Genomic DNA, 15,623 nt, shown 5'->3' with positions numbered 1-15,623 from the left:
TCCTGGTTTTGGAAGTGAAATTATTTCCTATGAGATAAAAATTACTCTGTGGCTAATTATATCACTTTACTCTTGAATTCATAACTCTACATTGTTTTTTAAAGTTTGCGTTTACTTTTTCTCATTCTGTCTGGCACAGAACTTTTTTTCCTCTGCAATTAACTTCATCAAAAGCTTTGGAGAAGGAAAAAAAGTAACCTTTGCTAGAATGGAAGACACAACCAATAGAAAAAATGTAAAAGGCCAAACTTGGTGATGAGTCATTGGAATTAGCAAAACTTGCTGTTGAGGAGGACGTGCTCAGGAAAAACTCAGGATATTTTTTACTGTGATTTGCAATGCATTGGACATCAGTGTCCAGCCCTGAGTGACCATTTAATCTTGTACTCCAGAAATGTAAAGTTATGCTCTTGAACTGAGTTTCTGTGTATGTTTCAGTGAACTTGTTCAGGAAAGAAGGGTGATCTAGAATAACTTAATTTGAAATTTATAAACACAATGATCCCAGCTGAGAGGTGAAAACTATAAGAATTGTATTTATAAGCACTGCTACTATGGATGTGCTTTTGTGGAATAATGAAATGAAATCCTATTGAAATGTTCATCCTTTTTCAAAAACTGTAGCACAAAATGTTGTCAGTTGATGCTTAGGTAAGTACCAATAAAATCACTTATCCAATTTTTGAAAAAAATAGTACGAAAATGGACAACTAATTATTTTATTTAGACAGCACTAATGTTATAGAGATCTAAAAAAGAAGCAACTGTTTTATTCTATTATGCTTCTAGCTTTGGAACTAAAATATAGTACTATATTTAAACAGAGTAAGGTTGTAAACATGACTTTATAGTGTTGTTATATAAAAGGCATTAAATTTCATTAAAAGTATCACAAATTATCAACCATTTTAGGAAATCAGCTCTTTAGTTACTAAGGAGAATTTTACTCATGTACGTTCAGGCATTTTATTCATGTACAGAAAACAGTAAAAAGTCTGATAAGAAATTGCTTTTTTATCAGGTAAATTATTTATTTCCTAACATTACTGGATAATAAAGCTTTTTTTATTTTTTAAAATTCAGTATATTTGTTTGAAGCAGCAACAAATCTCACTGCTTAACTAAAAGCCACTCTTAAAGCCAGCCAATCAGTTTCACTGTTATTAGTACCTTGTATAATGAAAGTCCACTGATGATTTATCTACATTATGAATACACAGATTTTTAGTACAAAACTTAGTTTTAGATAAACTTGCATCAGTCTCATCTCTCCGTCATGTATAACATTTCCACACATTATATTAAACCTTTTACAGATATTCTATTATATGTAAACACATCTGTATTTTGGTATGCATGTCTGTGTATCAATATATATATTATATAAATGGAGAAAGAATGCACATATTTGTAGAACACTTCTTATTTTCCCTTAAATAATATTACCAGATGTTTTCTCTTGCATTAAACGCTAGAATCTAAGCCAAGAAATGTTGCCTACATGTCTCCTGTGAGATAAATTTAGACATGTTCTCTTACTTAATTTCCAGTTATATTGATACTAGAAGAGCAATACTGCAAATAGGCTTTGCTATTATCTTCCTTTTGTACTGAGTAACAGCACTGCTCCCAGATTGGTGAGATCATATATCTTAAAAAAAAAGATTTGCAGTATAAGTAGGTTTAGTACTTCGTTACCTTCACCATAACAAACATTACAAATCACTCTCTGCAAGCACCTAGGCACTGTCAGTCAGACCATACAGCAGTGAATTATGATGTGGGGGAAAAAAATTGCTTTTCTATCCTCTGCATCATAAAAGTTAAGTACATCAATAGATTCCCTCTGTCATACTTACGTTTTTGCAAGTAACTTTAAATATTTTGTTTATAACATAACTGGCTTACTTAAGTAAAAACTGATTCCTGAAACTATGAATAACTACAGTACTATATAAGTAAATAGCATAAATTACCTGCTTGGTCTTTAAATATTTTTGATATGACGACAGGCACTTTGTGCTCAGCACCACCCTGTAAGAGAAACATATTGACCATGAGATCTCAACACTGAACTGGTCATACTGAAATTTAAAAGAAGAAAAGAGACATTACCCATACCTTTATGCTTAAGCCCAAGCCACCAACTGGTTGTCTACGAAGTGTAACAGTTCTGTGCTTTAGAAAATTGTAGAAAAAATAAATTTAGGTGAAAATACAATATCTGAATCAGCATAAAAGATGTTCCTAGGCTCTCATTTACTTAAAAAAATAATTTTTAAAAGTAGTCTAGAATCTGACGAATCAGTTCTGAAGTATCTTTCAACACTGATTTATAGGCCCTTAATTAATTCCTCATCACAAAGAGCAGAACTAGTGAGTTGTGTATTCAGATTTTAGTATGCTTTTCCATCTCTGAAGTGATATTCTTCCTGAACAGAAATTTGTACATACTTTGACAAGGGAAAACTATATGAAGAGCTCAGATATGTGCATTTTCATAGCTATCATGCATGCATATTAGTTCTAATTTTTCAACCAAAAAACCCAATGTTTTCTAGTCCACATCTTCAGATCTCTATAGGATTTTTTTGTTGGGCTTTTTATTTTTTTAGCAGCATATGCTGAAAAACTTCTAGTGATTGTCTGTTCCAAATGTTTAATTTTTTTCATTTCAGATCTAAGTGCATAAGGAAGATAAACCTTTGTCAATATTTTTCTAGAGAAATCTATCATATGTTTAACAGTATGCTGAATTTGACGTTTCAATAATGTGTAGCTCATGGTGTCTGACAACATAATAATAGCACTTCATCTGTTGAAAATAATTATACAGTTGATGGGAACTTTTTTTGGAACATGCTGAACACTAGTGGATAAAATGCCATCTTTAAAGTAATTCCTAAACATATAAGATAATATATTTTTTTTCTTTTTCTGTACATTAGAATTTGTATATAAGATTACTCTTATCTGCATACTTTCTGTCTGGGTGTTTTACAGTTTCACTGATCCAGATAAATATATTTTTTTATTTCAGTAGCCAAGACCATAATCTTATAATAACTAGTTATTTTAATATATATATAGCTTTTTTTTTTTTTTTTTTGGTCACACTCATCATGCTAGACATATGTTCATATTGACTCAGGGGAAAGCATAACAAAATAAATCTGGAATTTCAGTTTCATTTTAGGTGAAGAAAAATTATCCATATGGTAAAAAAAAATAAGAATAATTTAATACATTTTCAAAATTGCTTCTGCTCCCATGTATACTGTACTACACTAGTCTGTGCTAAAAATGGAAAACTGCTGCATTATAAACATAGTGCCTTAAATATCAAAAGGTTTATATGATTCAATTTCAGCTGATATAATTCAGTTTCCTTGAAATCCGTGTTAATGTAAATTTTTTCATAGGTTTTTTCTTCATTTGGAACTGTATCAAAACTTTTAATCAAAATGATCACACTTGCTGACAAAGTTCAGATCCGATCTGAATCAGAACAAATCCCTAACTTTGAATTCAGTGACTCGTTCCCAAGAGATGCTTTACAGGAACTAATGGCTGTCTGCTTACTTAATTCTTGTTTTACTCCACCTATACTTACACCTTGAAAACATATTATCCTAATATATCTCGTCATGAGGAGACAATGGAATAAATATTTCCACATTTAGGTTGCTTTAGCATACGTACAAATAGAAATAGAAATACAAATATAGAATAGAAACAAATAGAAAGCTGCTACGTGGATAGCTTCAGCTATTTTATTAAAAAGACAAGAAGGGTACTACTTATTGGCATCTTATACTTTCAAATAGAGTGAACATGCATTTTTATATCATTGATAGATAGCCCTATGAAGCAATCTAATTGCATAACATTGGTATAATCTTGATATTTTTATTTTAATAGGGTACAGTATTGCTTATTGCAGAGATTAAAATATTCCTATTAAAAGAAGGTATTAAACTCATACCTAAATGATTCCTACATAACAGCTTATAAATGCTATGTTTAAAAATGCAAAAACTTTCTTCTTTTCAAGTTGTTCAAATTGCAAAGGAAAATGCTAAAAGTTCAGCATGATTAAGTATCGTGATCAAGATCATTTACACAAATTTATTTCAATTCTATGATCATATATGATTTGCTATTACTAGAAAAGTGTAACTTTCGTGCCCTGTTGGGCTTTCCCAAGGAAACATTAACAGCTGTTGCCAGAAAAAGGACAGTTGGCTCAGTAGACTTTAGGTCTGAATCAGTCCTGAATTTGTTATGTAAGCACAAAATTTCCATGACTCTGAAACTTGGACAGAAGCTTTGCAAGTAATTGTGGAAGAAAATTCTACTCCAAAACATCTTGCCAAGACTGAACAGCAATATTTGTGGAGAAATAAAGAAACCTATATTTTTGTGACATTAATATCATGCACTTATGGAGCTGAAAACCCAATGTGTATGGCTCAGTCAAACACACAAACAACTTATTTCACTTTTTGGTTGCCTGCAGGCTAGATATAATTTTTTCTTTCCAGACGAATTTATTTAGGGTTTTAGAGTAAAGTGAGACAGATATTTGTATCAGTGTTTAAAAAAACCAAAACACAATGCTATAGTTGACTGTGCAATTTTATTTAATTACAGCCAAGAAAAACTCTTCAGTCAGTCTTACTAAGTATCAATCTGAATACAAAGTTGAAATTAATTTTTTAAAAATTAATCTTTTTTGCTTTTTAACTAGAACTTTGTTTTGTTTTGTTCAGTAGTACCTACAGTTTCTTGAAACGCTTTATTCTCATGGGCTCCAAAGCACTTGATGTGTACTCTATAACAATCACTCAGTACAGGTGTGCTACCATACAGAAACAATTATGGACCCCCCATGGCACAACAGCCTGTTTTGTTTCCTATTTCCAGGAGATTGGAAGACAAAGTAGTACTCCACATAAAATCTCACAGTGTATTTGAACAGACAGAATGTAAGTAATAAAACGGTAGTTGGCAGGATACCAATATGAAATACTCCTATCTTTTTGAGACCTTTTATTGTTGCAAGCTGTCAACGGGCAGAAAATTTCAGGAACTCCGAGAATGATGTCAGACAAGGAATATATTGAAAAACAGATACAACAGAAAATTTTATAAAACCCATATAAGACAAAGACACCATTTAAAAGAGCACTATGTCAACAACTGTATAGAGAAGAGATACTTGGTAGCAGGTACTTATAGCTAAATAGCTAAAATGAATAATGTAGCTGAAAAAAATTCTATACTTTCATTAGTTGTGAACTGAATGACACTTTCAAAAGTAATGGAGAGAACTAAATGGTCAAATACCCATCTTTTAGGTATGAGATAGCTCTACACATAAGTCTTACTAGATTCTGTTGAAAAACAATGACTTAGTAGAATAGTTTATCTCTGGGAAGGTCTTTTATGTCTTGGTATTTCATCATATGAAGTGATATGACTAAAGCTTAATGGGCAACATGAGAAGGCAATGGCAGTGTTTATTTCTGTTGCTGTGTTTTAGGAAGAATTTGTATCTACCTGCCAATGCCTACCTAATATGTCACTATTAACACATCCTTAACATCCAGGACTGGTACTTGTGGTAAGGAATCTCTCATTAGAAAAAAAATATTATATATATCTGTCTATCTATCTTTCTGAATAATGTACTATGAGGATTTCAGGAGATTCTGCTTGAAGCACTTCAAAATCATTGATATAAAGCGACATTTAAAAAAAATTACACAGTATGTACAATATTAAAGGACACATATTTATGTATATGTGTGGCTTATATGTGATGCCTTTCTTTTATCTTGGTATGAGTACTCACACTTAGCTGGACTCTTTCCACATTTCTGGGAGAGATTTTTTTTCAGGGATATTTAAAGTGTCTTTTGCATTCTTCTGTTCTGTTATAATTATCAACATTTTTTTTTAAGCTACTTATTCTTCCTATCGTTAATAATAAATTTTTTTCTATCGTGCTGAGAAATACTCATATTTATTTTGTGATGCAAACTTGTAACTGTTCTCAGGTTGGCAGCAAGACAAGCATATGATCTATCATAATAAAGTTCCTAAGGAATTACTTGATAGCTATCTTCTAAGTATCTAGGTCAGCTTTCCAGAGAATGGAAAACAAACAACAAACAGTTAAATAATGCATTTTCTCCGTACAAGTGATCTTAGTTTCAAAAGGAAGACTCTTAATCATTCACTTGATGCTTCAAAAAAGATAGAAAAAAACCAGAGATTGCTCATTATTAGCTTTTTTTTTTAAAAAAACCCAAAAACAACATTTTGAACTAAAATACCACACCAGCAATGGTAGAACAGTCACTGGGAAAACTGTAATATTAGCAGCTCTTTAGAAAGAAATTTCCTTGGGTTAAAAAAAAAAAAAACAGAAAAAAAAAAAACCTTTTAGATTTTTAACAGATCTGTTCTTTAGAGGTTTTCTAAAATAACATTCTTCTGTGTCCTTATTAGCATCTGAGTTATAAAGGAAAAGCCATAGAAATCTCATCAGGGATTTAAACAGTATTTTCAGACACTATTTTTTTTAATCAACAAAACCCATCTTGCTGCTTTTCTTCTTTATTCAACTACTTTGCTTCATTCTAAGACACAGCTTGCAAAGCTGGAACACTGAGTACCCAGCATGCAAAGACTTTTGTTATACTAATTCTATTAGACTTAAATAAGCCTCTGAGGAGTCCTCTTCCAATCAAGATGTCATACACCTGCCTTCAAAACCTCTTTGCCTGACCCTTGACCAATTCAGAGACAAATCAGGCCTGTGAGAAGGACCAATTTTGATGAAAAACCAGATGGATTTCTGTTCTTCTTCTTATAAAAATAAAATACAAAATAAAGGAAAGAAAATGCTTATGAAAAGATGAGAGACATAAAACTGTGGACTGTCAACAGAAGGATGAAGCAATATACATGGATGAAAATCAAAGAATATTAAGGATGAGGTACTGTATGGAAGTAATTAATTTTAGCATCCCTCTCAGCACTTGTGAATGCATCCTGTCTGGGCCCCTGGACTTGTGGATGTCAGGATTGCCTAGGTGTTCTCTAAAACAATCCTCCTTGACCAAGAGAAAGTCTGCCTTCCAGCATTTAGAGGTGGAAGGTTACAATTTACTTGCTGCCCTGCTTCTTCTTGCTCTGTACTGAACTTCACAATCTCATGGTCTCTGCAGCCAAAGCTGCCCCCAGCCTTCACAGCTCCAACAAGGCTCTCCCTGTGTTTTAGTGAAGGGTTGAGGAGAACACCATTCCTTGTGGGAACCCCCACTACCTGTGTCAGGGAGCTGCCACCAAGGCTTTCCAGGATGCTCCTGGGCTGTTGGCTGTGCTGCCTCTCCAGCAGTGTCAGGCTGGTTGAAATGCCCCACAAGAACCAGAGCCTGTGACTGTGAGGCTGCTCTGAGCTGCCTGTGCAAGGTCTGAGCCCTCCCTCCTCCTGACCAGGAGCCTGCAGCAAACACCCACAGCAGTGCCACCCTTGCCACTCTGCCCTTTTATCCTCCTCTGCCCTTTTATCCCAACTCATAAACACTCAATATCTCATCATCCACTCCAAGACTGAGCCTGATACATTCCAAATGTTGCCTCACATAGAGGGCAACTCTACCACTGTGATTCTGATGCACTCATACATTCTCCTCTATCCTTAAAATCTGAACACCCCAAACGTAACACGAAGTCAATGAAGACTTGCTTAGAACACAAGAATTTGCCAAGTCTGAAGATCTGAAATGTGCCATGATGGAATTATTGCATGTTTAGCACATAAATATAAATTATATAAATATTTATAAACAGTTATATAGAAAATTATTTTTATAAATGTAACATTATATTTAAAAGCACTGGAAAATATTACTTCCCTAATTAGCTCCAAATCCAGAAGGATTTCTAGAGATACTTAAAAGTAACTTGTCTACTGTGAAAAAATTGAATACCAAAAAACCAGCTGATTTTACACTATTTTTCTATATACACCTTGAATTTAAAAAATCATGTTTTCCTCTCATTACTCTCTCATCAAGTCTAAGATTGCATGAAGAAGTGAAATGGGCTGAACTGCCATTAAATTGCAGTAAGCCAGGTATAAAATTTCTCATCGAAGGTGAAGCTTTCTCAGTGCTTAAAAGTAGCACTTAAATGAATGGCAGATGACAAAACATGAAACAGGAATAGACCTAGATGATGGTAGTAAAAGGTATTTTTTAAGTAAGAGTCTTTTATCCTTGGGAATAATCTCTATTGCTGACAGTCCAACTCGTCACAGTAGCTCTAGTGATCACTGATGTCTTTGCCATTCCTCAGTGTAGCTAAATATGCACAGCTGCAAATCCCATCCTCAGTGTTCCTCAGGATTAATGAATCTGTCAGAAAAAGGGAGGCTGGTAGCAAATACATCCCACAAATGCTGTCCCATGTAAGTGGCTGGAGAAAAAAGTATTAACTCACGCAGAAACAGAACTTTCCTTTACAATAATTTTCCATTCAAACATCCCACCTAAGAGGAAAAGTCATTCTACACACAGTTTTTTTTTCTCCTCCCATGTGTTTGAGGTGAGTACAAAAAGAAGGCAAAAGCTATTTCTATTTTTGTTGCAAATGATCTACTTTGATGAATGGCCATGTGTAAAATAAAGATTAACTATGAGTATCTGAGAATGAAAAAGTACAGAGAAAGGAGAATAAATCAGTAAGACAATGTGATCTTTTACGACTTCTATAGCATTGACTTTCAGGTTACAATTTTCTATTAATATTTTGAATCATATAGATCAGGGATAAAAATTATTCTCTTTAACCACTTGAAATATAAAGCATTTATCTCTGGAATTTCTGTCATGCAACTGTAATTGTAAAACTTACCAAACTCAGTGCAAGAGAACTACCAGCTATTTCAGCCTGATTTCAAATTCTGCTTTTGACCTCCTATGCACTAGAAATTTACACACAGTAAAAAACAACAATGTTAACAGTGTTTTTAACAATGTTAACAACAGTTACACCAATTAAGTGTAACACTGTATCATGTTACACTCAATTTGAGTTCATATGAAATGCTAGTTGTCCAGAAGCTTTTATTTGGTTCAAAGTATAATGCAGAAAAAGTGAATTATGGCCATGAAGACAGTCTAATCCATTTTTCTCATTAGAGTTTGACAACAGAATCCTGTGAGGACTGCAGATAACACTTTCAGAAAGGGACCTTCGGGAGGTTTTTTTAAGGGACACAAAACCAGATCAGACCTTAAAAATTTAGTTTTCATAGTCTTCAGTAAGAAAACTTAGGGAAAATAAGGATAATGTTAACAATGTTTTCCAGGAAAGGCCAGCTTGGCAGGACTGCCCATTCTTATTTCTGAATATTATGAGGCAGAAGTGTCATACCTAGAGCCACGTAATAATTTGCAACTTTGCAACCTAAATACTTTGCAACCTAAATTACCATCTGAATTGTACTTGAAATTCACTTGCTTTCACACATTAACACTACATCTACAACCAGAAAAAACTGTCTCTCTTTGCCACAGTGTTGGTAATCACTTCTTTCTAGGCTCTACCCATTACTGTGATCATTTTGTATGCAGTGGCTGCACATCCCAGCTATGCCTCCTCTGCAATGTCTGTTACTTTCCAGAATTTATTTCAAAATTCAATTCCTTAAATATTTTCATAGCTTATCTCCCTGCCCTGTTTTCCATCAGGAAATACTATTTAGGGTACCCATAAAATGTAGGAGGAAAAGGCATGAAAATCAACCCAAATCTTGCTACTATGAGGCAGACTTGGGTTGTTGGGGTGACATTTTGTATTGCTTTTGGTTGGAGTTTGAGAATGTTGGGTGGGAGGTGTACTGCTGTATTTTTGGTGTTGATCAATACATACACTGATTTGATAGAGTGTTTTGTCAGATGCAACGAGCTTGTGTTGATTCAATCAAGAAGTAACCTAGGACTATGTAGGATAGAATTTTGGGGTTTTGTGTATGAGATTCATACACAAGGCATTTAAACACCGTTGAGTCCATAGCAATCATGTATAATTATATGCATAGACACTATATACTGAAGTCTCATTGTATTTTACTATGACTCCTGCAACTACTTTGCATAAAACTTATCAGCATTACCAGCAATGCCTGGTGAAAAAAAAAAAAAAAAAATAGCAAGCTGTGTTTTCTCATGCTTCTCAGTGAAGCAGAAAGTATATGCAAAGCTGATGAACGAGGCTTATACTTATCTCAGCAAACCAACCAGAAGTGGACATGCCTGTCACTAATCAACCTTTCTGAACATTTTAAAGAGCAGGTCATGTTCCACAGAATTCCATGGACAAGTACAGAATGTTTCGAATTGCTAAAAGTGATTTCAAATTATTTTATGTGTGATATTTAAAATTTATGTAAATACTTACTGCAGCAGGAATGAAATATTTACATATTATAGAGACAAACTGTCTAACATACTCATATATGCACACACAGACACCCAATATATGCTTTTTTGCTTCTAATTCTTAGCAGAGTATCATAAACACACCTAATAGTGCCAGATTTTAAGTTTGCATGACACATACAATATAGCAAGCAGACAGAAACACTCTCCCTTGGCCCCCTCTGAGGGCCTGCCATGAATTGTGCACTCTAAGAAACACCACAAAGGTTAATGAAATTGATTTTACTCAGTTAAAGTATATGTATTCCAAATTCAAGAAGAACACTATCTATACGAGGAAATGAAATACATTACTTAGGGATGTTGAAAACCTAGACACCCTTTTGCTCATGCAAAATGCCACCTATTTACCTAGTGACATTACCAAATGGTCACACAGAAGATTCCTCTATAGCTTAGAGTCACCCCAGGCTTTGAAATGCAGCATAACTGAATTTTGGTTAAAAAAAGTACCACATACGTGCTGGCACTGATTAAGCTCCATCTGTGCCTGAAAGAGAATTACAGTGAAATAAGTGCCTGTCAAGTGTTCTCTCAGTCAGCTCAATGCCCTTGAACAGACATCCTGTCTGATACACAAATGAAGAAAACTTTGGCGTATCTGTTTACTCTTCAAATGCTTCCACTAGGAAATACTTTTCCCATTTCTCTATTAGTTTAATGGCCCAGCAATATTTGATGGAAGAATGCTTTAATTTTGGTATTTATAGACGTTTTTGCTTCTATTAAGATTATAAATATCATAATAAAATATGTATGGCACTGGTCAAAAATGCAGTTTTTAAACTTATGAATGTAAGAAAGCACAGAAGACCCAACAACTTGTATTATTATAATTACTCGTATTTCCATTACCCAATAAAATCTCTTCCACTCCAATACAATAAGGTGACCTCTGCAAAAGACATTAAAGTGCACAGTCAAAAGCACAGAGATATAGAAGCACTTACATTTGCACTGTGATCACTTCCACTAACACAGACGACATCTTGTTTTTGAATTGTTAATACCTCTTTTGTAAGCTTCAGCCGGATGTCATAAGCATTTTCAGATACTTCATCATATAACAATGCAATACCAGTTTTAGTCTGCAAAAAAAGAGGCACACACAAAAAAATTACGAATATGGACATTTCATAATTTTGAATAACAAGCTCTATCCCGTTCAATAAACAAAAAGCGTACAAACGAGCATTATTTACAGAAAGCAGAAAACTGGTTTACTTTTCAGTCTTAAAATGGATTAGACCTAAAAAGCCTCTTTTGTACTGGAAAATACAGGCTAAGTGGACTTTGAAATAGACATTAATATGCAAAGTGTAAAAAATAACCCATTAAAATATTTCTCCACTGTACTGTTCCACAAAGAAATGCTGCCAATTAATGATGTGTTATTTGACTTTATTTATACAAAGACTTATGAAAATGTTCTATAAACAGATAGGTAAGTATAAATGTATGTGAACACATTTTCCATTTTTAGCAAGGTGTGGGGAAGTGAAATATTGTTTCTGTCTTAAAGATGTTCGTTCCACTCTGTCAGAAAAAGAACTGTACCCTACATAAAAGTTGCCATTAAGATACAGAGTTCTGTTACAGTAGAAAACTATGTTTTCACATTGTAAAACACAGAATTAAACCCAGTTGTTACAGAATTTATTTTGTTTAGGATAAATGAACATACATTTCGTAAGTTACATCATGACTGGACTAATAACTAGCAAACTCTATAGGATGGTCAACTATTGGGTATAAACAATGTTTTCTCCATGAGTAGTAGAAAAGAAACTTTATTTTAATTTCTGGTTTATTCACTTAAATCTCCCACTAACATTCAGTCAGATATTTTCTTAAACAAAAACTGTGGTATTAGGACTTCTTACAGCTATTTGTTAAAGTATGCAGACAAATGAAATTTCAGATCTTTTCATTCACTGCACAGAAGACAAAAACACCTGTTCTGAAATTAGTGATCATATTTAGAAGTACTATTTGTTTATTAATTTGTAATGCATATTACAGAATCATCACAGCATTGCACTTTATGCAAGTGAAGAAAAATCAAGAATGATTTAAGTTTTAGCTGCAATATTTGTTTTTAAAAGATTTAAAATAAAATTGTTAATCCATGTTTTCTTAAATGGTAGACTGTATAAAAAACAGTAATGGAATTAAAGAAACATGTCGTGTACTTGAGGGATTTTAAAATTAAACATGAAAAATTAGCTTCATAATATTTCCATTTCTATGAAATTAAAAGTTCTGTGGTGATTGTCAATAAAACTTTTCAGTCTTTAAAAACAGGATCTGCTTAAGCTTAAGACAGTTAAATTTGGGATAGCTCTATGCTGCAACTGAGTGTCAAAACCTCCCTTATAGGAGAAATAGAAAATGCAGCCTAGAAAACAATTAAATTTATTCTGAATTATATACACAGCAGTTGCTCAGGTGAATTTTTCATGTAGTTGGGCTTTCCCTGGACTCAAAGCAATTGTCCCCATGTAGGTCACTTCTGCCATTTAAGACACTGAGCTATCCTAAGACCTCTGAACATGCAAAGCTGACACAGGCTTTTTAGAATATCCAGGTCTTTTTCTAGCTGGAGGCAAGATCAGATTTCCATGTTCATAATGAGATACAAACATTAGTCATGTCAGCAGACATCCAGATGTAGGTATCTTCAGCCTGTAATGGATGTCACAAAAATTTACAGTGCAGAAATCACAGAACAGTTTGGGCTGGGAAGGTCCTTAAAATAATCTACTTTCAACACCTTGGACTAAACACCTTCCACTAAACAGGTTGCTCAAAGTCCTTTCCAACTTGGCCTTGAATACTTCCAGGAATGGGACACCCACATCTTCTCTGAGGAATCTGTTCAAGTGTCTCACTATCCTCACAGTGAAGAATTTCTTTCTCATATGTAACTTAAACCTACGCTTTTTCCATTTAAAGCTATCCTGCCTTGTCCCATTACTGCATACCCTTGTACAAAGCCCATCTCTGGCTTTTTTGCATCTCTGCCCTTCAGATAATGGCAGGCTGCTCTGAGGTCTTTCTGAAGCCTTCTCTTTCTCAGACTGAAAAACTCTATTCCCTCATCTAAGACAGCTGTTTAGAATCTGTCCAGGCAGCGATGAGCAACAGACACCTCTGAAACATAAATTCAGAGCTTTTCTGATCTCTTTTATCCATCTATCTAGAAGGGAACAAGTGAATCATAACTCTCTACTTTGAGTTACAAGGTAAATATAAATAACAACTCAAATATAAGTGTCTAATTGTGGGCAGAAAAATCTATTCAGTATTTGCTGGGTAAGTCTAAGAGAAAGAAAGTTCAGTCATGGTATAAAGCCTTAATCATTCTCACTTGTTTGGAATCCAACATTTCTTTATTTTTCCAAGATTTTGAGTCTTTCCACCTTTTCAGCATGTGTGAATGCCTTCTCAATACGTTTTTGTGAATGACAACATACGAAAACTATGCCAGTACCATCTGCCTAAAAACCATGCTGCCAGCAGGAAGTATTTCCAAACAGTAGAACTACAGCCTTGAAAAACCACTGTTCCCGAATTTTGCTGCTGTTCAGATGTTGTGCATCACTGTCCCACCTGGACTGGTGACCACTGTTACTTTTGCTGTGTACCAGAGCATGCTTTACAGAAACACTGGAAGAACAGAGCTCTGGAGCACTCTGCATACATCTTACACCCAGAACAATTCTCTGGCTATAAATTATTACATATGTTTAGAAGAAACACAATGAAAAAAACTCTGAACTATCATTTGTAACAGATGATCAGGTAAAAAGTGAAATATGCAGAGTGACCTATTAAATAGTTTAGCATTTTCCATCATGCTATTTCAACTGAAGTCCGACTGAAGCTCATCTATTACTGTTAAAATCCAACACCTGCATTACACTTCATCTAACTCCTGATGTGATCCAAGATGACATGCAGCAATACCTTATTTTCTTTCAGAATCAATAAGATTCATTTGGATTTCTCTCAGCCTTTCAAGTCAGCTTTTTTTAGACCATTATAAATGGCTTTGAATCAAAGTTCAGCACATTCCCTTGTTCTCTCTTTGTGTTAAAGAGATGGGATACATAACTCCAGTGGGCAAATCCACTCCAGACAAAAGGTTTCTTCAAACAAGGACCTTTAAATGAGAACTTAGTCTTTGCATGTATATGTATATCTCACATTTTAACTAGCTATGTTCATCTTGATTTCTCATTTAAAAACTGTCTATATAGTAGTCATTCTAAGTAATTGATATCAAATACTGAGGACTGAAAAGTCAAAATAACTCTCCAAAATTATATAGACATCATATGTTTTGTAATAAAAAGCATGCAGGAAGTTCATAGGGAGTTGCATCTCAATAGGATTTCAGTGCATACATTGAGAGCTAGAGGAATACAAATTTAAATTCACTTGGGCAGAAGAAGAAATTAAATGTTGATTTTTATATCTCTGACAGTTTTCTAGACACTGGCTTCAGGAAAAGGAGTGTGTGGGTGTTCATGTGCATGTTTACTATGTGGTTGGAAGCAAAGATCAGTAATACAAGCATCACAGTAGCTGTGACTTTTAAGAAAGCATAAACACTGCTCTCTTTTTGAAAAAAAGAAAAAAGACTGAAACCTACTTTCTCAAACCATCTCAAAACTGTCAATACCACAGAAAACATTCCTCTCTAGAGGGAGCTAGAACGACAGATGAATCCTTTTATCAGTTTTATTGCTGACTACTTAAGAAGGTCCCTAGCCAATGTTCTTGCTTTAAAGCACTCCCTATTCAGTATAGTGTTTTGGGACCCTACTCAAAGTAACATGACTCTTTCAATGTGCTGCATCTGCAGTCTAAAGCTCACAGCTGCAAATTGTGTTTCAAGGTAGGTATCCCTACAATAAACTTCAGTCCTACTGGCATAAAATACTTCTCTTCACCATTGTTTTATTTTAAAATAGCTTGCAAAAAAATTCCTCTGCATTGAGATACATTTGTTCTCCAGCAGAAAACACCATTTGCTGATCTTAGTCCTTAATAAATACATGCCTGTCTTTCAGGGCACTGAAGTTCAATTTTATCTGCTAA

The 15,623-nt window shown here is 34.1% G+C and overlaps 1 protein-coding gene across 3 annotated transcripts in view; it reads right to left on the bottom strand.

Moving 5' to 3' along the window:
* SNTG2 (syntrophin gamma 2) overlaps nt 1-15,623 on the bottom strand; it is a 222,223-nt gene that overhangs the window by 116,648 nt on the left and 89,952 nt on the right. Inside the window, exons 2-4 of one of the 3 annotated variants that reach the window (XM_088162358.1) lie at nt 11,468-11,605; nt 2,122-2,173; nt 1,977-2,034 (exon numbers count right to left, since the gene is read on the bottom strand). In XM_088162358.1, the coding sequence (XP_088018484.1) occupies nt 1,977-2,034; nt 2,122-2,173; nt 11,468-11,505 (148 nt within the window). In that variant the 5' untranslated portion in view covers nt 11,506-11,605. Of the gene's footprint in view, nt 1-1,976; nt 2,035-2,121; nt 2,179-11,467; nt 11,606-15,623 lie in introns of all 3 variants that reach the window. The other 2 variants (XM_088162356.1, XM_088162357.1) reach the window with 2 other exon arrangements.

Source organism: Sturnus vulgaris, chromosome 3 (genome assembly GCF_052056855.1).
Source record: "Sturnus vulgaris isolate bStuVul1 chromosome 3, bStuVul1.hap1, whole genome shotgun sequence".
In the NCBI taxonomy this organism is placed as follows: Eukaryota; Metazoa; Chordata; class Aves; order Passeriformes; family Sturnidae; genus Sturnus; species Sturnus vulgaris.
The sequence above is the reverse complement of the archived record's forward strand: the minus strand, read 5'-3'. Positions and strand labels throughout refer to the sequence as shown.